The 22,209-nt window shown below is 35.6% G+C and overlaps 1 protein-coding gene across 1 annotated transcript in view; it reads right to left on the minus strand.

Annotated features, from left to right (window-relative positions):
* The window catches only part of ARB2A (ARB2 cotranscriptional regulator A), a 266,638-nt gene that overhangs the window by 238,463 nt on the left and 5,966 nt on the right, over positions 1-22,209 (minus strand). Inside the window, exons 2-4 of the mRNA XM_085299729.1 lie at positions 6,791-6,914; positions 3,454-3,555; positions 777-877 (exon numbers count right to left, since the gene is read on the minus strand). Of these exons, the coding sequence (XP_085155855.1) occupies positions 777-877; positions 3,454-3,555; positions 6,791-6,896 (309 nt within the window). The 5' untranslated portion in view covers positions 6,897-6,914. The remainder of the gene's footprint in view (positions 1-776; positions 878-3,453; positions 3,556-6,790; positions 6,915-22,209) is intronic.

The raw sequence follows: 22,209 nt of genomic DNA on the forward strand, positions 1-22,209 counted from the left end.
GCTTTAATAAATACACTTCTGGCACCATTAGAAACTATATACAGCCACATGGTGATAAATTTAAGTATATTTCTTATTACCAAGTAATTCACTCAAGATGTTCTATACTGTTTATTCTGAAACAGTTTATGATTGGTTTTTGTTTTGGACATTTTTTTTTTTTTTTAACTCTTCAGTAGAGAAGAAAATTTAGAAGACTAAATGTCTAATATATGCACGTTCAAACACACCTCTGACTAGTCTAAAGCAACCTTAGCAGAAAGAGTAAGCGAGGAATCAAGTGATTCAAACAATGCATGCAATTCTTACTAAAACAATAACACTAATGAAAGAAGACAAGCCATAAGGCAAAGGCAGTTCACAAGGGTTTCTTGAATGATGTGCCACAACATTTTTAAACAGAAACCACAGGGCAACATCCCTAAGAAAAAGCCTCTAGTTTGTGCACTCAACAATGCACCCTCTTTCGAGGGCTTTGAAAGGCCACTATAACTAATACCTTCAGAGCTCAGTGTGCTCAGACTGCTCCTTCTGTTTGGCAGGACAGGTTATGACAGTGCAATGAAGATCTAAYGTAGTCTAAATTTCATTCTAAACTATCCAACAGATGATGTAAATTACTGTTGGTGCATTAACACACAACAAAACCTGGAACACCTTTTGTTAAATAACTGTAGCCTCACTAAACCTTTCTTAAAATACATAAAAGTATTGTTTCCATATAGGAACACAAAAACAACAGTAAACTCATAGATATGTGTGCGCAATTTACATACCTCTCCAAGAGCTTCATAACGCTTCTGGTTCCATCTATGTAAATCTTCACGATAATTAAAAACAAATGGCTCCCCAGTTTTTGTATGTCTTAGCTGCCCTTCTGTAAAAGGAGCAATACGATTCCATTTTAATAAATCTTACTTTAAATGAAGAAATATACCTCATTTTTGAAAAAYTAGAAAAAGTCCACACTTAAAAATTTGGCTATTGTCATTCTCTCACCTATTTTAACCACAGTATTTCAAATCAAAACAATTGTATCACAACAACAAAATGCATTCACCTTGAATGATACATGTTGCAAGATTGAGCCATAACACAAGTAACTATACTGAAGTTACATCCAAGTATCAAATGTCAAGCAAGAAAACAGTGAGGTACTCAGATTCTAGCTACTCACTACCCTTTCTTCACAGCCAGCTACATTTGTAGAGAAATGTGAGTAGAGATAGGGCCAAGAGCTAGAGAGAGAAAACTTAGTTTCCTTCAAAATTAATCTACTGAGAAAAAATGTTTCAGGTTAATTTGGGCGGGGGGGGGGAGGGAAGTCCACATCTAAAGTAAATATCTCAATTCCTAGCACAATGCAGTCAAATAAAAGCTCTTAGATTCAGTTTTCAAAGAGATTAAAATAATAGAATAAAGCAAAATTCTGAATAGAAGCAATCCCCAYTCCATTCTTAAGCATTCCAGTGCACCCTTCTGCAGTTTTCTTCATTGCTGCACACCTTTAGTAGCTAATTCAACCACAAATGAAGATATGGATAGGGTTAAAAAAGCAAGGAAGCAAACTGCAAGAACTGATATCCTACCAGTAATATTTCAGTTTATAAAAGAGAAGTTATGACCTTAGAGAATTTCAAAGTTGTAGTAAATCACAGAAATGTTAAAAATAGATATATGCAAGCATGTCCTAGAGAGCTGAAAGNAAAAAAAAAAAAAAAAAAAAAAAAAAAAAAAAAAAAAAAGGTTTCTCAGCAAAATAAGAGACTGCTAACTCAGTTCACACCTTTTCAGAATTTTTAAATTAAATATTTAGGAGATGATGGTAGCTCAAGCATTTCTGCCACCAAATATGCTTAGTTGATTTCTTTTTTTTTTTTTTTTTTTTTAAACACACCTCCTTTACCTCATGGCTAGTGCATTTTCCAGCTATTAGTCTTCAGAGGAGTATTTCTCCCCAACTTCATATCCCTAATTCAGGTCACAATATCCTTCTTCTCATGGTTTCATCACACTCTGCACTTAGCTATTCCTTCTCAGCTAATTACTCTTCAAGTATGTCATTCCATAGTAGATGAAGTTGTTCTCTCCATAAGGAAACGAGCAAATAYTTGGCCTATTTTCAAGATTTTCTTGGCTTTCTGGTACCCTTGCCTTCTTTAAATCAGATAAAAACCTTTCTTACTTTTCCATAATTAAGAACTATGATTATGACAAAAGAAGGCAGGAGAGAACATTTGAATTAAACATAAAAAAGCAAAACAGAGACCTCTGCAACATACTGACCAGTAGCATATGCAATAGGTTTTGCTACATTCTATGGAAATCACTCAGCCTGTGAGGTTAGTGATGGAATATGCAGTACCATTCTAAAACATCATTCCCAAAAATTCAAATTTCAGCCCTTTTTTTTTTTTTTTTAAYCAACCACATATGAACCATTAACKCTGAAGTCAGCGAGGAAGACAGTAGACACTCTGCAGATCTAAAAATAAGCAGCTGAAAAGTGACAGAACTGAACCCCTCCCATCAAAGAAAGAGCATCACTTTCATGACACTTTTAGTCTCTAAGTACCTTCCTGTGAAAGCCATCAGGGTATTAAAAAGCTAAGTGTTGCATAAATGACTATCATTTAAAGGAAAGCTCTTTTTTTCTTTAAAAGTGGAAGATGTAAGACAGGCAGATTTAGAAACTAAAGTTCCTCTGTTCACAGAACAGGCACAGCAAAGAAGCAGGATTGTAAATGTCCCTATTTGTCCTACAGGTTTCAAACAATCTTGAAAAAGCCATTTCCTGGAGTCTGCTATTACTTTAGCTCAGAAGCTTTTTTCTCTGTTGTATTTTAAAAYGCATGCACTGGAAATTATATATTAAATGAGTTAGTAGTATTTATAGATTAAGCTAATTGGCATGAATTGTAGCCATTACAAAGACTTAGCTGTAATGCAAAACCTTGATCTCTACTAGAAGAGTAAAAATATATCCCATTGCTCATGCTTTTATCAATATAAATGGATTATAGGTGTTTTCCTACTGGTATTAATGAAATAGCTGGAATAAACTATTATCTGAATAATAATTCCTTTTGTTTAAATAAAAATGAGTCACTAAATAAAATATTATTTACATGAGTGACCACTCTTTAATCTTACTTTGTAATGCTACAAAAACAAGTTACTTTTAACTTCTGTAAAAGAAAACAAGAAGTTGAAGACTCTAAAAGTACATACAGTAGAAACCTGCATTACTGTGTAACAAAGATTTTTTTTGGCAACTTTGTGAAATCAGAAAATTATTACTTAGATTTTTAAGTCTATTACACTAAGGCTTATAATTTTATTCTTAACAGAAAAGTGTGAAATTCTAATAAGGATTTATAAGGTATAATCAAAGTTCTGATAACCTCTTAACATTATTCTAAGTACAGTCTTTACAAAGCATATTAGACTCACTTTCATTAAAGCCATACTCAAATCCTTCCAGAGTATCAGGGAATTCAAGTGGTGGCTCATCTTTTTTCATCAGTTCATCCAAGTCTATTCTAGACAATAGATCTAAAAAGGGAAAGAAAAGAAATATGACACATTACATGGTATGTCTGGTTTATTTCACTATTATCACTGCCAAAATGCCTTTATTCAGTTTTCTAGATCTCAAGGGCAGAAGGACAATCTACGTAATATTAAACATTGGACTGCCTTATGCAAAATCTTGTATCAGATTTAATAACTTCAGAACCTCTTTTTTTATAACTATCTGTCTCTAACGCTGATCAAAAAATGTCCAAGGACAGAGAAGCCACCAAAACCATAGTAATTTGTTTCAATGATTACTACCCTCTGTTATAAATATGTGTCTGGTTTCTAATATGCATGATGGTGTTAACGTGAGTTTACCTAGCTTCAGTATCTAGTCATTGATACATTCTTGTTTGCCTAAATAGCTCAAGTTATCAAATGCATGTTATATCACAGGCATTTATCAGCTGTGATCACAACACTCCTTAACCTTCCTCTTTGATACCCAGACTGAGCTGTTTCCCCTCCTTAGTAATTCTCATGTTACAGAAAACTGCCATTCATTTTATTATAAGCCATGATACTCACATCCTTTTAAGGCTTCCTATTTTCTGAGATGGTATACCCCAGTGCAGCCTGCATTCATTAATTTAAGTACACTAACATAAGTACATCCTGCATTCTTTATTCCTAGATTTAAGGATTTACATTTAACCAGAGGCAAGAATGTAAGCACATGCTTTGCTTACATCTGACTACTACACAACCACTGTGTACACAGATTACAGCATACAATTTTGTCCTCTTTCCATTACTTATCASAACACAATCTGATAATACCATTTATCATATTTTCTAAATATTAAAAATAATATTAATAAAATTCATCACAAAGTGATTCAGCAGAATTTCACTGAAATACATTTTAATACTTCCTTGAAGATGAATTTGAAGACCACAAAACAATTAAGGAGTGCTACACTGATCTTGTACTACTACTGCTTATAAATCAAGATATGTATTAATATACTTAAAATTCTTAAGGCAGTTTGGTATTTTACTACTTCTGCCACCCAGATTTGTGACTTAAAGGAACAAAAACAGCTTTAGAAGGCCCATTTTCTTTAAACTGGCATTGTTTGGCACTAACTGCTCTTTCATCCTTTAATTAAAGATAATTATTTAAATAACTTCTTTATTAYAACATTTTTGCTTAATTTTGCTTAGTCTTATTGTCAGTGACAAGCTTATGATTTAACCAAGTTGGCTAAGCTGAACACTGGTACACTAATCTTCTCAAATTTCTGCAATGTTTAAAATGTAACTAGCTTTAACACACTTGACAATTCCTTAGTTTGCTCTTTTATAACACTTAAGGTTCATCTGCCATTCACTCTGGCATTTGTATGATTCACTGTCTCCAGCTCCTCCTACCTTAAGTCATTCAACCACTGGACGACCAAAGACCATCTTGTATGGTCACTCACATTTAACGTCTCTCCAACCCACATTATAGTATCCAAGCATCTCTGTGATATCTAAAGTAGCTATGTAACCACTGAATGCAATTAGGAAATTTCTCAGTGTGGCTTTCTCACATTTTCTCACTTRCTCATTTTTACGTAAAATCTATTTAACAGCAAGTCCCCTGACATTCAGTTCACGAAAGCAAGCTTATAATTGTGCTTGTGTACTGCCCCTTGAAATTTTGAGGGGAGCTGCTTTGGTCCTCAGCCAAATGATTGAATGACAGAAATGAAAGAAAAGATCTCTGTCAAAAAAGTTTTTGGCAAYAGGACGTAAAAAGCATACACTTTCTTCCTCTCTACTGCCACAACATCARCATAGCAATACAGTCTTGAACACTGCTCTCTCTCCTTGATAAAGGGACTCTATTCTTCTTACTGTGACCTATGGATATGCATTTACACAAGAGTGTTAGTTGCTATATAATAAAATATCCATCTTCCAAGTAGCAAGGACAACAATATATATGATACACATACTAAACCTATCCTCAGTATATAGTCAGCTTCTTATGAGGTACAACCACAATCAAGAGTCACTCAATAAAACCAYAACTGGCCTGTTTCGACTACCTAACCAGACACTTTCTTCCTGTGTAATTTTTCAACTTAAAATTAGCTAAAGCAAAGCTACAGCTTTGAGATTCTCTAAGATCTTGTCTATCATTCTCTCCTAAGATCTTTGACTCTCAAACTCAACTCCAGTCTAGTTCAGAGCTCAAAATTGAGTGATTTTGTGAAAGACAGCTTAACAAGAGTTCACCAGATCAACTGAAGATAATCACATCCTCACACAAAATTTTCATTATTTGCAATGTTTCTTGGGCATTAATCCTTAGGGAATGCCAAGTTTAAAATCAAGTTTTATTTTTTCCATACATAAACTATACTTTCCTGAAAATATACTTACAAAACTAGTGTTGGAAATAAAAAAGCACAACACGGATTTTCACCAAGCCTTTCACAAACACACAATTTTTAAGTGCAGAAACAGCATCTACCATCACTATGTAACAAAAGACATATTTCTACCAGTTTGTTTGTAAAAATCCAATTTTTGAGTTTGAAGGTATATATTTTTCCCTCTCTTCTGAAAGACAATTTAGAGAGTAAATGTCTGATGCACTTTAAATTCAATGTTTGGTAGCTTACTTATAGGTCTAGCCAGCTCTGTATACTTCCAAACTTGAAAAATATTATCTGTAAGATGTCATTTCATTTGTTTTTTTCCCTGAAGAAAATTATTCTATGTCAGTTAGGTCCAGTTATTATTATTTTTTAAAAAATACAAAATAAACTAGAAAACTTTCAAAAACCAATATGGAAATCAATGTCCTGAAAATATTTTTCCCACTAACATTCTACAGTCAAAGAGATTTTTAAAAGCTGTAATTTGGTTACACAAATATAAAACATAAGTGGCACAAAACTGAAGTACTACCTCCCAAAAACTAAGAATACAAACGCACCGGTCAACTTTTTCAAAGGATAATTATGAAAATTATAAAATTAGTGGATTTGTTATTCAGTTACTCATCAGCATAGACTGTATTTTTTATATTGTCTTATGAAACTAATGATAATGGACATTATTAGACAAAAAGCACTAAAGACTAATAGTTTCTTCCAATATTGTAAYTCCCAGATTCTAACCCATATTTACATGAAGCTATTTTCCATTTCTTAATTTTAATAATTGATTCTGAAWTTTTTCATATGTATTAAGAATGCAAAAATACCCATACCCTTTAAAGCAGTAGTCTTTTCTTTTTCATCTGGGCCTCCTTGCTGGAGTTGAGCCATCCTTACCCCAACTGTTAAAAAAATTAAACCACTGAAGTAAATATACATCAGTCTTCAAAGGATGATCTAAAATTGAACAGGAGTTAGAAATTAGATAAATTTGTCCACCTCTACTTCAAAAGTCACATGTTTCTGTATATATGACAAAAATAGAACTTGTTTCAAAATCAAAACTTCCCAGAAAGAGTATTATAAACCCCTACGGTATAAGATTAAAATCACCTTTTTCTCCTTCTAAGCTTACATTGAACATTCTRAGGTCTCATCACACCATGGCGAATTAAGAAGCTTTGCAACAATGTACAGCACACATTTCTCTATAAGGTTTGGTCAAAGATTCAAGTTCACAAGAAGAAAGACTAGCTTCTATCTAATCCTAACAGAACTTCTATCTCCTTCCTTGCTCCTTTTTGCCATTCTCATGTAAGACCAGTAAACAATACACCTTTTGGAGAAGTAGCACATTTGTAAGTCTAAAGCAGCAGACATACCCAAAATGTGATCAACAGAACTTCCACAATCTCTACCTTTAACCCCACTTCTTATTCTTACTGTACCACATAGTTTAAGTAGTAAAACTACATAGAACAAATTGGTTTAAACCACTACCTCTGTGAAATTTTTGAAGAGCAGATTGATGTCCAGCTATAAATATATAGAACCCTCAATACATGCAGGGTGGGAATCCACATGCAAAAACATATTTCTAAATTTTTCCTATTGCACAGAAGGCAGCCCAGACATTCTAGTCTGCAATCTCTTTCATCTCAAATCTGACACCAAGGGAGCAAAGTACCATATGACAATCACCACTTCTTCCTTCTCAATGAAGACTTCTATGCCTTGAATCCTTTTCCCCTTCATCTTTTTTGGTTCCCTGTTTTATCTGTCAGTCACTATCAATTTCTTTTATTCTTCTACCCAGTATATTTTATCCTGGATGAGTCTGCATGAACTATATCTCAGTAGCAATTTGCAACTTCCAAACAAAGTGATARGATCCACCTCACCCAACTATTGGCTCCCTGAAATCTGTAACTGTAAGAAAGAAGCACCAAACAATTTCTTTTAAGTAACCATTATAACAGAAGAAAAACATTAAAAAAAAAAAAACATGATAAAGATATAGTGGGCGATTATTCTGCGTTTTCRTTGGAAAAAGTTTGAGATACTATTCTCCATTAAGAAAAAACACACAGCAATTTAAGAGGTAGAGAGTAACTAAAGAGAGGAAAAAAAATTCTTAAAACTTTCGTTTCAAGACAGCCCAAAAATCCATCATACAGAGGATTGACCCAGGGGAAACTCTGACACCTTCCTTTGCTCTTGTACAGAAAGCTGTTCAGATTAAGCTGATGAGCAATGACAGTACTCTGTCAAAAGTCTTAGATATGACTGCATCAGGTCATCTCCTCTTTCCTCTGAAACTGCTACTTAGACTGTGCACCTTTTAAATTATGCTGCCGTTCAACATGATTCAGCTACAATGTGCATGCTTTAGCCGATAGTTTAATCTTGTTAGCACTCGTAACAAGAGTAATCAACAAAAATAACAAAACTAATCACATTTTAGTATTTTCTGGCATGTAACCTACTCAATATATTAAAATGACTCATATCTCAATTCACATAGGTGGCATTTACGAAAGATTTTTCTGAGACACTTTCAACTAGTTCACAGACAAAAGATCACCAGATACAAAATCCTGTCCTTCATCRGGATGTACATTTGCAGTACAACATGTACATTTCAGTACAGCATTAAAAAAAAAATAAAGAAAACCACTAAGGTTAGAATTACTAGAAATATTGAAAAAAATCACAGCGGTAGCTGAGAAGAGAATTATTCCAGTCATACAAATCAAGTCATCTTCCCTACCCAACACTTCAAAATTTATATCTGAATATAGTTAACATGGTTACAAATTACATACCGGTGCTCAAAGGCTAGTTATAGTTCAAGAAAAGAAACATGAAGTTTATCTGAACACAGATGAAYGCTAATAAATGTATCCCCCATCACGCACAAAGACACATTAACCAATACACTGACCAACAGCACAACAAAGCTACACTTAACACCAAAATAAAGGAGACAATTCCCGGCATTTTGCCCCCACAGTGGGTGCATGGGWTCACTTCTCAGACGAAGACCTTGTCACTGAGGAAACTGTAGATAACTTAAGAGGTTCACCTGCTCTGCTAGGAGCACAAAACCCCACAAACACCAGCACTACCACTCCGCTCCCAAATTCAGCTTTGAGAGAGAAAATTTCCAGTTCTTTCTAAAAGTAAAAAACCGTAACAGCAGCCACTGGAGGGAGGACTTGATGTTAGAATGAGGATGAAATAAGCATGCTATTTCATGTACTATTTGTCTGAACACAGCATTTTGTTGAATCCTTCACTGATGCCTGTTTAAATGACGAATACAAGAAATTAGATGAGAGGGATGGATTTCCTTTCTCTGACAAATAGATATTGAATCAACTATAGTCTGACGGTGCTGAAGTGAACAGTGGGAAAATTATAAAGCTCTCCAAATGGTTACTTATAGACAGAAGCAGGAATTGCAATTTATTCTAGGCTTCAGTTTCAAGCCCACGATCTTGAACTCCATACATTGCTCACTTCTGGTATTTCACAAATACCTATCTACAAATTTTTCACACTAAATATTTAGTTAATTTTAAATATGTTATTTGTACAATTTCTTAGACAATTCTTTGTAAAACAGTTCCTCTGTGATTGTTTTTCCATTACCTATGGCAAATATACATTCTGAAAAAAAAATAGTTAGAATTTCACCTGTAGAAACATTTCAAGTGAGCAAGTTTACTTACAAGGAAACATATTTATTTGTACATATCTTGCTTTCTCATGCAGATTTAAGATATGCTATCAAAAAACATCTCGTGTATATTCTGTGCCTCTTCAACCTCAGTGCTCAGCAATACTGAAAATAAYGCAGTAACAGAAATACTTTGATTTTATGATTTCACTGCTACTAATGTTTTAGTTTATCAAAAACATAAGACAAAGAACAGCATTTTCACCATATCCCCWTTAATACCACTGCAAAACAGTGTGKTCACAAAGATATAGTCATTTAAACTATATATATAGCCTTTTACACACTTAAGGGAATATGCACAAATATTTCATATTCTGGTTTGTCGAGTGTTACTGGAAGTTTGGGCCACAGGGCTTGCTACTGTAGTGCTAGTCCGAAAATCAAACTAGACACCCTATCATATATTTCAACTCTGAAACAAATGTACATATACACTGATYTCTACAGAAACTTCAATTACTCTCTACTGTAGAAACGCAACTAGAAAAGTACCAAATATTTTAGCATATGATTTTGCTCTACATTAGCAATTGCTGAAATTAAGTCAATGTTATAGTGTGCAAATATTCCAAATAAAGGCCATAAATACAGTTATTGCAATCCCTCTCTGGATTGGCTCAACAAAACAAGAAAACCACCACCCACCCACTCCCCAAAAAACCCTTTAATGTTAGTATTATTTTCTGCCTAATTAGATTTTATCTGCTCATGCTTATAGGGTACTACAGATGACATCAGTAAGAACTACTTCTGTTAAGGTTATACTTCTGTTCACCTATAACACCCTATTTCCAACTGCCTATAGCTTTGTCAAACATCAGTTATTAATGTCAATTATATCCAGTCTGCTTTAGATTGCAGGTTTTGAAAAAGTTGAGCTAAAATGTCTACTTTTTTTTAAGAAGGTTCAGAGACAAATGTATCTTACGTTCAATTTTGCTAATGTTAATGAGTGCCTGTCGCATCTCCAAGTTGCAGACATCAGAATGGTAGCTAGAGGACCAGCTTTGCATACAGTGCTTGTCCTTTCCTGTTTCCCTGAAAGCCTGCCCAGATCTGTTTAGGTGAAAATTGCTTTTTGCACACATTTAGTACAGATTTATTCCAGAAAACTTACCTATTTGCCTCAAGCTTGCTCTAGACAATCTCGAAAAAACAGAGCAGTAGAAGCACAGGCTGGGGAAGAATAAATGCTAGGAGAACAGGATATTTAACCACTAGAATTGGCAAATGAATTGGCAAATATCTCAATGTCCTTGAATCCCAATACATCTTTGCACCCTACCAAATGGTGGCAGAACTTAACTGATGTGACTGCAGCCACTGCTGGAGGATGATTTATTGGTACAGCAGTTACCTTCTAATGTTATTTACCCCTTACACTCCAGAAGCAGAATACTCTGAGCTAGGGGCAGTAGCATAACAAATTTGTCAATAACTGCTGTTTACACAGGGTAGAGTCAACATGATTCCACATGCTGAAATTTTAATTATTTCTGTTCAACTTCTTTGAAGTGCTAGAAATAACCTCCATAAATACACACCTGTAAACATGATCCAATAAATATGTTAAAAGAACATAAAAAGAGGCAGTACAACCTCAAACAAAGCCTCTGAGATGTTTACACCCCAAGATTGGGGTACATTGATGACTACAACATTAATTTCATCATGTCTTAGTCTTCCTCCAAAAGGCCAGAAAGAATMCCCCAAGCATAGTAGGTGTTGGGGAAAATAAATGAATTTAGGTTTATGAAGAACTTATATCTTGCAATTAAAGCCTTGTATAAAAGCTCTTGTAACATTCATTGCAAGATTTGGATTGTGTTGTTCAATTAGTGCATGAGACTACATATTAAGTAATGAGGACAAAAATAAATGCTAAGTAATTATTAATTCAACGAACAGTTTTGTGTAAAATGGTCTTTAATTACACAACCATATTTTATCACAGTGCTCATCACAAGAATAAGTCATTTTAGCACAATAGTACTTGATAATATAGCTGAAATTGCCCTGTGATGGTCTAAAAAAACCCTTTTTGATGAATTTTTAGAATGATTGCATTAGACTTAGATCAGTTTTAACGCAACAGGATTCTGGCTTGAAAGATAGGATGAAGAACACTGACTCTCAATAGGCTCGTCTTTGTACATACTAAGGAGTTACAGGACAATGCCAGAATTTTTAATCTTTTTTTTTAATGTCATCTTCTCTCAAACCAATCTCATGGGTTAACTGGAAGAGGAAAAGGCCTCCAGAGGAAAGCTCTAAGACTATTAAAAGAGCCTTCTCTTAGGAAGGCATTGAAGTAATTTGCAGGACAGCTAAAGAAAAAGAGAGAACAGGAGAGACTGGAAAATTCTAAGGAAATGATTTTTGCTTAGGCTACCATTAAAAGCTGCTAAAAACCCCCAGCCATATGTGCATGTGTCTAGTACTTTAAAATCACTTTTTTTTTTTAAATGATCTCTGCCTTTGCTCTTAAGTAGTAAGTAGTTCAACTTTCAAAAGGCCTGTCTATCATTAACTGAAGACTCYTGAAAATAAGACAGAGAGACCAGATGGAAATGCAGTGGATCCAATAGTATCCCAGATCCTGGCACACAGTGAAGTATTTATAATTCTATTTCAGACTCTGTGCTGAGGAACTGCACAAAAAGAGATCAGGAAAAGTCAGAGGTGGACCCAGCTTTCTGAGATACGTGCTCTCTCCACAGCATTCCAGCATGTGCACAAGAGCAAATACTCCCACAGTTTGACTTCTCCACATCTAAAACACAGATATCTTGATGATACAGAAATACTCAAAACAGATGGATGCTGTACAGAATCAAACCACACACAAGTGAAATGAGCACGTGGGGCCACCGAAAACACCAGTTCATCATTAAGAYGCATTATTCCAGAATCAGTCTAAAATCCTACGCCCCTGGAGCGTGTATACTCTCCTTTGCAGCAATGTCTGCCTCAATGATTCTGCCTTACAGCACTGCCCACACCTGCTCTAGTTGTAGGACACCCAATTCTTCTATTTTATCACTTCTCCCAGCTTTTACAATACAATACCTCTATTTCTTTGCTCTGTCCTCTGGCTGAGAGGCATCACATGCTATYGGTTCAGTGAGCTGAACCAAGAAATGCTTCATTTCAACTATCCAAGAGGCCAAGCAAATGGCTCTGTGAAATACATGCAGCACACTGATCTGGTTCTGCTGGCTTGCCATAAAGTCATGTCACATTACAATATATATAAACAATATAAATAATGTAAAGATATTATCCATACAGCTCATTATTTAAGACCAATTTAATCTTAAAATTATGACCATGTCATACTTGTATTTTTAAATGTTTTTTTGTATCAGTACATTGTTTTTCTACTTTTTTATATAAAGCAATAATAAAAAAAGATAAAAAGCAAGGCAAGTAAACAGCTTTATTTTGTATGGATTTCAGAATCAGTCAAAGAAAACTTCATTCTGTTGTTTTCAAACCAGTACYATAACTACATTTTCCCTTACCAGATAGTTTTAAAAATGAAAATCCTCACATTTACATTAAAAATATTGTACTAATAGCCTCAATCAGTAACTGTAACCAGACTTTTCCTAGACAGCTCTGCTATTGCCTAATATGGAACCTTGCTATCTCTGCCCAGAGCCAAAACTGTTAAACAATGAATCACAGGACAGTCTAGGTTGGAAGGGATTTCTGGAAATCATCTGGTCCAACCTTCTGTCAAAAGCAAGGCCTCAGATTAGGTAATCCAGGTCCCTGTCAGACCGAGTCCTGAATATTTCCAGTGAGGGAAATTCCACCACTTCTCTAGGGGGCTCAGGCCAATGTTCAATTTTCTTACCTTTTTTTTTCTCCCCCTTATACCCAGATGCAATTTCCTGTGAAGCAACCTGCATGCATTTCCTCTTGTCCTGTCACTGTGAACCCTTGTGAAGAGAGTACAACTTCTCTACTCTCTAGGTACTGGAGGACTGATTAAATCTCCTGGACCCTTCCCTTCCTTAAGTTGAAGAAATTCGTTCAATCTTTCTCCACATGTCAAGTCTTCCAGCCCTCTAATCACCCTCATAGTCCTTTGCTGAATCCTTTCCAAATTTCCAGTGTCTCTCTTGAACTCAGGGGACAAACCAGAAAAGTGTCCTAGGTACCACGCATGGGTGCAGCATAGGACTTGGCTGGCATACGTTCAGCTTACTGTCCAAGAAGACCTCCAGCTCCCTTTCAGCAGGACACATCTCAGCCAGCCAAGCCTGGGCTGCCCTGCTGCTTGTTGATGCACAATTTAACAGGTATCTTTGTCTAAACTTATGCAACTCTTGTCGGCCCAGTCTTCTGCCTGCACGCTGCACAGACATTCATACAACTCTTGCTGGCCAGTCTTCCAGCCTGCATGATGTGTTACTGCCGTGCTCAAATAAAGATGATAATGATAATAACGAATCTATCAGTTTCATCTGCAGTTTTGACTTGGCAGTGGATCTGAACTCCTGAGGAAAAAAAATGATGGTAACCATTCTGTTTCTTTTATTCTACATCCTTTCCAAATATTGATAGCTTTTATTTATCACACTATTAAATTACTGGAACAGACTCCTAAAAGTAAGTTCAATTATACTGGTTACCTAACATACTTCAATAAGTTGAAAAGATGTATCAAGTGATTCAGTTTAGCCTCAAGTCTAACTATTCTGCCCTAATAGTAAACACTTAAAATACACAGTCTAATGAAATTATCTTGACCAATCATTCTAAATCAACCTTGTAGAACTCCTTGAATGTTTTGCSGAAAACACTGCACTTCCTACCAGTATGAATGAATGCCTACTGAGGAGGGAAACTGTCTCAAATTTTATAAAGCACTGCAGAATGCATGATACTGTGCATTTCAGCCAAGTACCACCACACTCAAAGATACGTAGATACAAGCAGCAATTGCAGTGGGAAGAAAGAGACTGGAGATGTAACTTCATCTGACAAAAAAGCAACATCAGAAATTTGTACCTTTTTCTTGGAAGACTCATAGAGGTTCAGGCCAGGCCATAAAATCACCCAGAATAACTTATTGTTAATCAGAGGCCATTATATTTCCTTCAGCTACCATTCTCTAAGATCAACAACCTGCTTTTGACAACATGTCTTCTAGAAAGGCATCTGCTCTCATCTTGAAGTCATTAAGAGATAAAGAATCCATCATATCCTTATATAAAATACTTAGTTTGAAAGGTTAGACACTGTCTTTTGAAGTTTTTTTTTATAGTTTGAATAACTCTCGCTTCAGTCATTGGTTGTTTTTATTATGGCATTTTATTATGCTCTGTATGCTAAGTTCCATCTTCCTATTTTTYCCTTACTCAATTAGATGTTACAATTGAGTCACGTTACACTTTTTTTTCCCCCAATAAACAAGTTTAGTAGAGTCTGTCACTATAAATTTTTTTCTAACTCGAGTCAATTTTTCCAGTTTCTGCGATCCTCTTAATTTTTTCAGTACTAAGTGACAACACTATGCAAGCCAAACACAGCTAGAGTGCTGGATTCACAGGAAAGAGTCCCTCATTTTACCTGACTTCTTTATTTTAGTTCTGAAAATTTGATTCATCTTTCTAAAACATTTTTGGATTGTGTAGACCTAAGTTACTAAATGACTGCATAATGCCAAATACACCTAAATTCTTTGCTATTTATCACTGGCTTGACAAAAAAAATTACTGGTAATTATTTTACATTATTTTCCAGCATCACTGCTAAAGCAGTATTTACTGAAGACCCACCACTCCTGAAAACTGCTACTTGAGCTTTTTCAGAAAAGCATTAAATGCCTCAGTAAGTGGCTATTTCACTTGAATAAACTAAACTAAACAATCTTGAAGTTGGAATGAGATTATCCTAAAGTAGTCAATTTACATAATCTTAAATCTATTATAATGAAATAGTCAATTTAATCAAGCACACTCAGTACCTGAGAGATCTAAACAAGGTTTATTGTCATTTAATTATTCATTAATAGAATTTTCCATTAGGATTCTATTATTTTATCCAAGTTTCGACAGTCAACTAAGCAGTTTATAATTGCCTGAGTTGACCCATTGTCTTCCATCAAATATTGACACATATCAACACTTTTCTCATCTTCTAGCTTCCTTATCATTCCGTGTATTTAAAATGATTATCAATGAGGAGAGGACTTCGTTCAATGCCTCTTTTATTGTTCTTTTTGTCCAAGCTAATAAATAACCTCTCACAAATGAAAATGAGCAACAATGGTTAAAAAAACCCTAAACGTCACAGTTAATAGCGGACTCTTCATTTCGTAATGATTTTAGATAGACACTGGATGCCTTCTTAAAACAAATGTGCACTTAAACTCAGCCTACTGACTGGAATAGAGTGATAGCTGAAAAATAAACCGCTACAGCAGAGTTTATCCATAAAGATCAGTAATTATGGGAAAAAGACAAGCGATCTACTGTGTAACTCTAGTTTTATGTCACCTTAAGATCAGATAGGTAAACCCTAACCCTAAAAAGGCATGTAAACAAAATACATGTATACCAAGGTCTATCCATATTAAGGTACTTACTTTTATGGCACTTCTACAGCAGTTGATCACGTTGCTTCCTGAGTCTACACGAAAATTTATGCAAGGAAAGCAAAGATACATGATACAGTCTGTTGCACTGAAAAAACATGAACCAACACCAGCCTCGTCCAGTGTAACAAGAGACTACCGAAAATCACATTATAGGCAATGCAAACAGTTTATCATGTAACTGAYGAACTTCAAGAAAACCTACAGGCATTGCAATAATAGTAGCTTATCCTTATGTAAACAAGAATTCATATTTAAAAATGAAATGAAAGCTATATTGAGCATTATAAGGTCACGTCAGCAGTACAAACACAGTTCATAAAGGAAACTATCACATCACTAGCAAGAAAATTTATAGCATGGCAAAAAAATGTTTTAAGAATCCAAACTACAAGTAAAAATGTGACCGTTATTTCTCCAAGCCTTCATATTTTTAATCTACTCCCAAACGAAAGCAGAAGAAATATGTTCCAGTAAGAACATCTTAGACATGTGAAATACTCTGACGATCCAAAAATTTTTTGTCCTGAATCTCTTTTTCTGGGGAGGGGGGAGAGAAACAAAATCTTGAGAGGAATCAGAATTTTCAGACTTTCTATTCTTTGGCACTAACTTGATTGTAAACCTTTAAAAAGTATACAGTAGAACACTAAATGAGGGGGAAAAAGCACATGGAAAGCAATTTTGCAAAAAATGTTAATAGAAGTAGGTCAGTGATGCTAGAYCAAATTTGAGTATTAATAAAGTTTACCATAGTTCTGGCACAAACCCAGAAGGTGAGAAAAAAAATCTGATTAGGACCCAAAAATGGAGAGAGCAATAAAGGTAGGAACAGAATTCCCAAAGCATCTGAAAGAGTATAAACTCCAGTTCCTACAGTGATTTGAAACTAGGACTCAAAAGAGTTCTAAAATCAAATGAAATATAACATCTATTATAGAGAAATGTTATTCTTACCTTCCTGATAAAATATGTCTTGACTAGCCAGGTATTTAATTACCTGGAGAATCAGGTATAAATCTCAAATTCAAATAGAAAGCAATTGCCAAAACACGTTAAAATTCAAAGTGACTAAAAATGACTGAACTTTAAAATCTGCTATTTCTCAGTCTTGCAAGAATGAGTTAAGTAAATGTCTCCATTCCAATGGATACAGTTCTTGTGTTACTCTTTCTGAAGCTTCATAAAACGTAATGAATATTGCCTCAAGCTGTTATCATTTGGAAAATGGAAATTCCACGATTTAGAAGACAGCACAAAATATTTTACAGACTGTACATACCTAAGATTGCTGCTCAAAAGTTTAAAATAAGACCTGAAGAAACAAATTTACAAATAAGATCCTGGCAATAGCAGCCTGGGCTGCATTAGGAAGAGCGTTGCCAGTAGTAGGTCGAGGAAGGTGATCCTTCCCCTCTGCTCAGCACTGGTGAGACACATCTGGAGCATTGGGTCCAGTCCTGGGCTCCCCAGTATGAGAAAGACATGGACTTACTGGAGTGAGTCACATCATACGAGGAGAGGCTGAGAGAGCTGCGACTGTCCAGCCTTGAAAAGAGAAGGCCTGGTATAAATACCTGATTGGGGGGGGGGAAGGGGAGAGTAAAGAAGGCAGAGCCAATAAGTGGTACAGAGTGAAAGCACAAGAGGCAGTGGGCAAAAACTCAAATATTGGAAATTCCGTTTAAACTTAGAAGAAAAACTTTTTTTGGTGAGACTGGCTCCCTGGAACAGATTGCTCAGAGAGGCCATGCAGTCTCCATCCTCGGAGATTTCAAAATTTGACTGGACACAGCCCTAAGCGACCTGAGGGTCCTTCCCTGAGCAGGACAGGTGCACTRGACAATGATTCCGCAAAGATGAGAAAACTTCAAAGTRCACAMWWRMTTWWYAYRTRWWAAKYWWKTGTGYATAATATATACATACACACACAYGTACACTTACRTGTGCTAGTTAYGTCCCACAAAAGCAATGAACAGCTTATAATAAAAGAATCATTATGAGCAGCCTGTGGCTGAGCAAGAYTTAGAATTGTGGTCTTAGCGGTTTCGGTTTTGCTTTCTTAGGAATTTCTTTTCAATGTTCAATTTGTGTGAGACAGCCTAAATGTATCACCATGAAGCTGTCAAAACCATCAGGGCCATAGCCRTGACAAATTTGTGCAAGCTGACAACACTGGATATTACTCATTCTATTGGTAACCATTATTTTTAGTATACTAAAACACCTTCAAGCTGGTTTAAAATCACCTTGTAGAGGATGAATAAAACCTTTAAAAGCATCTCTACTGTCTTTCTGCAGATTATAGTGTATGTCAAATATGGGTGCATTTACTATACAAAGACATTATTAGAAAATTGTGAAATCAAGTCCTCAGGTATCAGGAAATATTAGAATTAAGGTTGCTTTCACAAACTTATTTCAGCTCCCTTGTGTAAATGCACTAAAATCCAGTCTTACACAAAAATCAAAGTAGAAAAAAAAATTAAAACAAAGAAGTCACCTCATTCTCCAGGTCAGCATCATCTATGTATTTGCCTAATAAGGTTTGTCTAAATTCTTTTTAAAAAACACTAGTGTTCCACAACCACTAACTCCACAGCCTCCCTAAAGTTATGCTAACATCGTCAGCTAAGTTCATGCTTGTATCACCTTGAACTCCAGCAGACATCCAAACTGTCAAGCAACAAGAACTGYGAGCAAATGAGAATTCTTTCCAACTTTCTACGTTACTTTTTTTTTTCCTAGACTTCTGAACATTCACGCTGCTTTCCCCAGAAAGACTCTCCAACGCTTAAAATATTTCTTGAATGGGATGCCAAAACTGACCAAGGAGTACCAGCTAAGGCCTCAGCAATGCAGAATAAAGTGAAATTGTTATGTAACATATTTAAATATAGCGATTCTAACTATGTATCCTGGTAGAATGATTAGCTTTTTTGCAGAAGCACAGTATTATTGACTCATGTTCAGATTACGATTCACCTAAAAATCTGGAATCCTTTTTTCTAGAACTACTACTATTTTATATTTATGTAGTGAACTATCTAATCTAAGCATAACACTTTGCATTTGTCCTTTTAAACTGCATTATTTATTTCATGTTGTTTCTCTAATTTTTTTAAGCCATCTAAAATTCTAAATTTATCCTTTGCAGAACTCAAGTCCTCTCCCYGCTTGCTGCTTTCTGTAAAATTAATACATGTACTCTCTATGCCATCATCATCCAAGCCATTAACAAAGCAAAGACATAATCACATTTGTTCTCTCCCACTGGACTTCTCCCTTTGTCAGTGCACAGAACGAAGGTGCTCACTTGATGAGGAGCTATTCAGTTTTCTGTCTGACCTTTCTGTCTTCAGCTCCAAACGTGACCCTAATGTTTCCCTCATCCCCAGCTTCTCTTCCCACATAGTTAAATGCCTCTCAACCATCCTTTCCCATTTCTCTCATTAGCTGCCCATCCCACTTTGCCTTATTCTGCCCCGAGAGTTTCTAGTACCATTTCAGTCTCCTCTTCGCTAAGCTGTCTTAGTTCATCCTTTTAGATAAAGAGCTTTAGCAGAGGCACTGCCAACTCAACTGCTCATTCCAAACTCCTGTTTGTCCACTTTACTTAAATCACCTGGTCTCATTCTTCTTGCTATTACAAAACTAGCATGGGAAATCCCTGTTCTCCACCCACTCTCACCACAGGCCAATCAAAACACCACTGGCTAGCCATCGCAGAAGGTCGGCTTTACAGCCCAGTGTTGGAGCAAGCATGCTCAGCTGTTCTCTGCAGCTGGGGTATATGAGCCTAACCAACAAAAAGGACAGAGTATGTTTCATACAAATAGAACGTTTCGGTTTTTACATACTAAAACTGAGGAAGTTGATACTAGACACAAAAGCAGATCTTGCCAAATATCACGTTTCTTATCCAAAACATGGAGGTACTGCAGCACAGAATCATGTATATTAGAAAGGATCTTTGGAGGTCATCCGCTCCAACCTTCTGCTAAAAATAGGTCTAATCAGATGCTTAGAAACTTGTCAAGTTTTGAACACGTCCAAGGATAGAGATTCCACAGCTTCTCTTGGCCTCATTTCCACATTTGATCACCCTCTGATAATTTTACTTTCTTTTTGTATTTATCAGCATCTTTCAAAGTAAACCATTAAAATTTATTTATCTGCTACTCTATATTGCTGTGAGGGGTGCAATTTAAAACATGCAAACAAAAAATACCATATTATATACATCATGACTCTTTTCTGGGAAGCTTAAATTCTTCCACATACAGCTTTCCTACATTCCTGTCAATAGTACTCTAGAGAGTACTCTAGAGCTCTTCAGGAACTTTTCATAAAGTGTTCTCTAAACATTTCCACTGGACACCACCGAATAATTAAAAACTGAACTTCTTACAGGAACGTACAACTAGCTTTGAAAAAAAAAATCAATTTCTGTCCTACTCAACCAGGTACTTAAGCCTTCTTTCTCAACCCAAGAAAATGCAGATATGGCCTAGTATCACTAAGGAACTGGATTTCCAATCTTATGTCCCTTTGCTGGACCAGCAGCTCTACTCTTGCAATAATTCAAACTACTGGTTATTTTGGTGTGATCCTTTCACAATCACTCCTTAAAGAGTTATCCTATTTTTYGTTACTCCTTAAAATAAATAAATAAATAAATAAAAAGCCAATATATAACTAACAAAACAATGAACGAGAAGACAAAAAAAAACCCACAACCTTAAATGCCCACAGATTGATATTAGGAAGATAATGAACAGGAACTTAAGGCACTCTTTCAGGAGCAGAAGTTCAACCTATCTCATATTTGGGAAGCTGGAGGGATGATTCACATGAATGATCTTTTTTTTTTTTTTTTTTAAATAACATCTATAGAGACAACCTATTTAGAAACCCTAACAATGGAGAACGAAGGGCATTGTATGCCAAAAATGTCATTGGCTGTTTCTGAGTCACTGACAACAGAAAATCACGTCTTTAGAAATAAAATACAAGTCAGAATACCAGCGGGCATTTGCCACAGATATAAAATCTCGCATACTATGGTGGTTAAATATCTATTGTATCTTGGTGGAAATAAAGTTTCATTATCACAGCAGACATAGGACTGAGTGAGACAACCTGGAGCTTTCATGCTGCCATTATCAGAACATGCTTGAAATTTCTGAAAATTGAGGACAATTTCTTATACCGAGAAATGTTACAGCCAACCCAAGGGAAAGCTGTGTTTGACTTCATCTGGACAGATAACAAGTACCCCACTGTGTCACAGAGAACAAACACAGAACAAAGACAGTTCCTGCCCCCAGGTCTTAGAATCAAAGAACATATGCCCCAACACATTTTTGTCAAATGACTTAAGCAGTCCCACCCCCTACTTGTGCTACCCCCCCACCTCTCCCCACCCGTGCTGGTATAACTGTTTGTAGCAATGTACAGTGAACCAGTTAARGAAACCAGATCTGAGTCAAATCAGAAGAGGGAACTGATCTGAGTTAACACAACCTTTATTTTAAGAGTTTACTTTTAACTTTTCAGTTCTCAGGTTTAATTCATTACATGGTATAACCCAGGTGACAAAACAAGGTAAAAACACACAGCTGCTGCCTGAGAACTCTTTAGCCTGATTTGCCAACATGGACCCAAGGAGACAAGAAAGAAACACCGAGACAAAGCAGAACAAAGATTCAAAAGTGATCATTATAACAGGCAATAGTTTATTCTTGTGAATTTCAAACTCAAATGTCCTGAAAAAAGAAGAAACATAAAAAAAAAACAAGTATCAAGAAAGTTCCACTAAATTTTGTCTTGTTGACGAGCACGTATCAAGTGCAAGTTTGCAATTACAATAATTTGTTGATTTTGATGACTCTGCT

This window comes from Rhea americana, unplaced genomic scaffold (assembly GCF_003343005.1).
Source record: "Rhea americana isolate MKP2758 unplaced genomic scaffold, rheAme1 scaffold_153, whole genome shotgun sequence".
In the NCBI taxonomy this organism is placed as follows: domain Eukaryota; kingdom Metazoa; phylum Chordata; class Aves; order Rheiformes; family Rheidae; genus Rhea; species Rhea americana.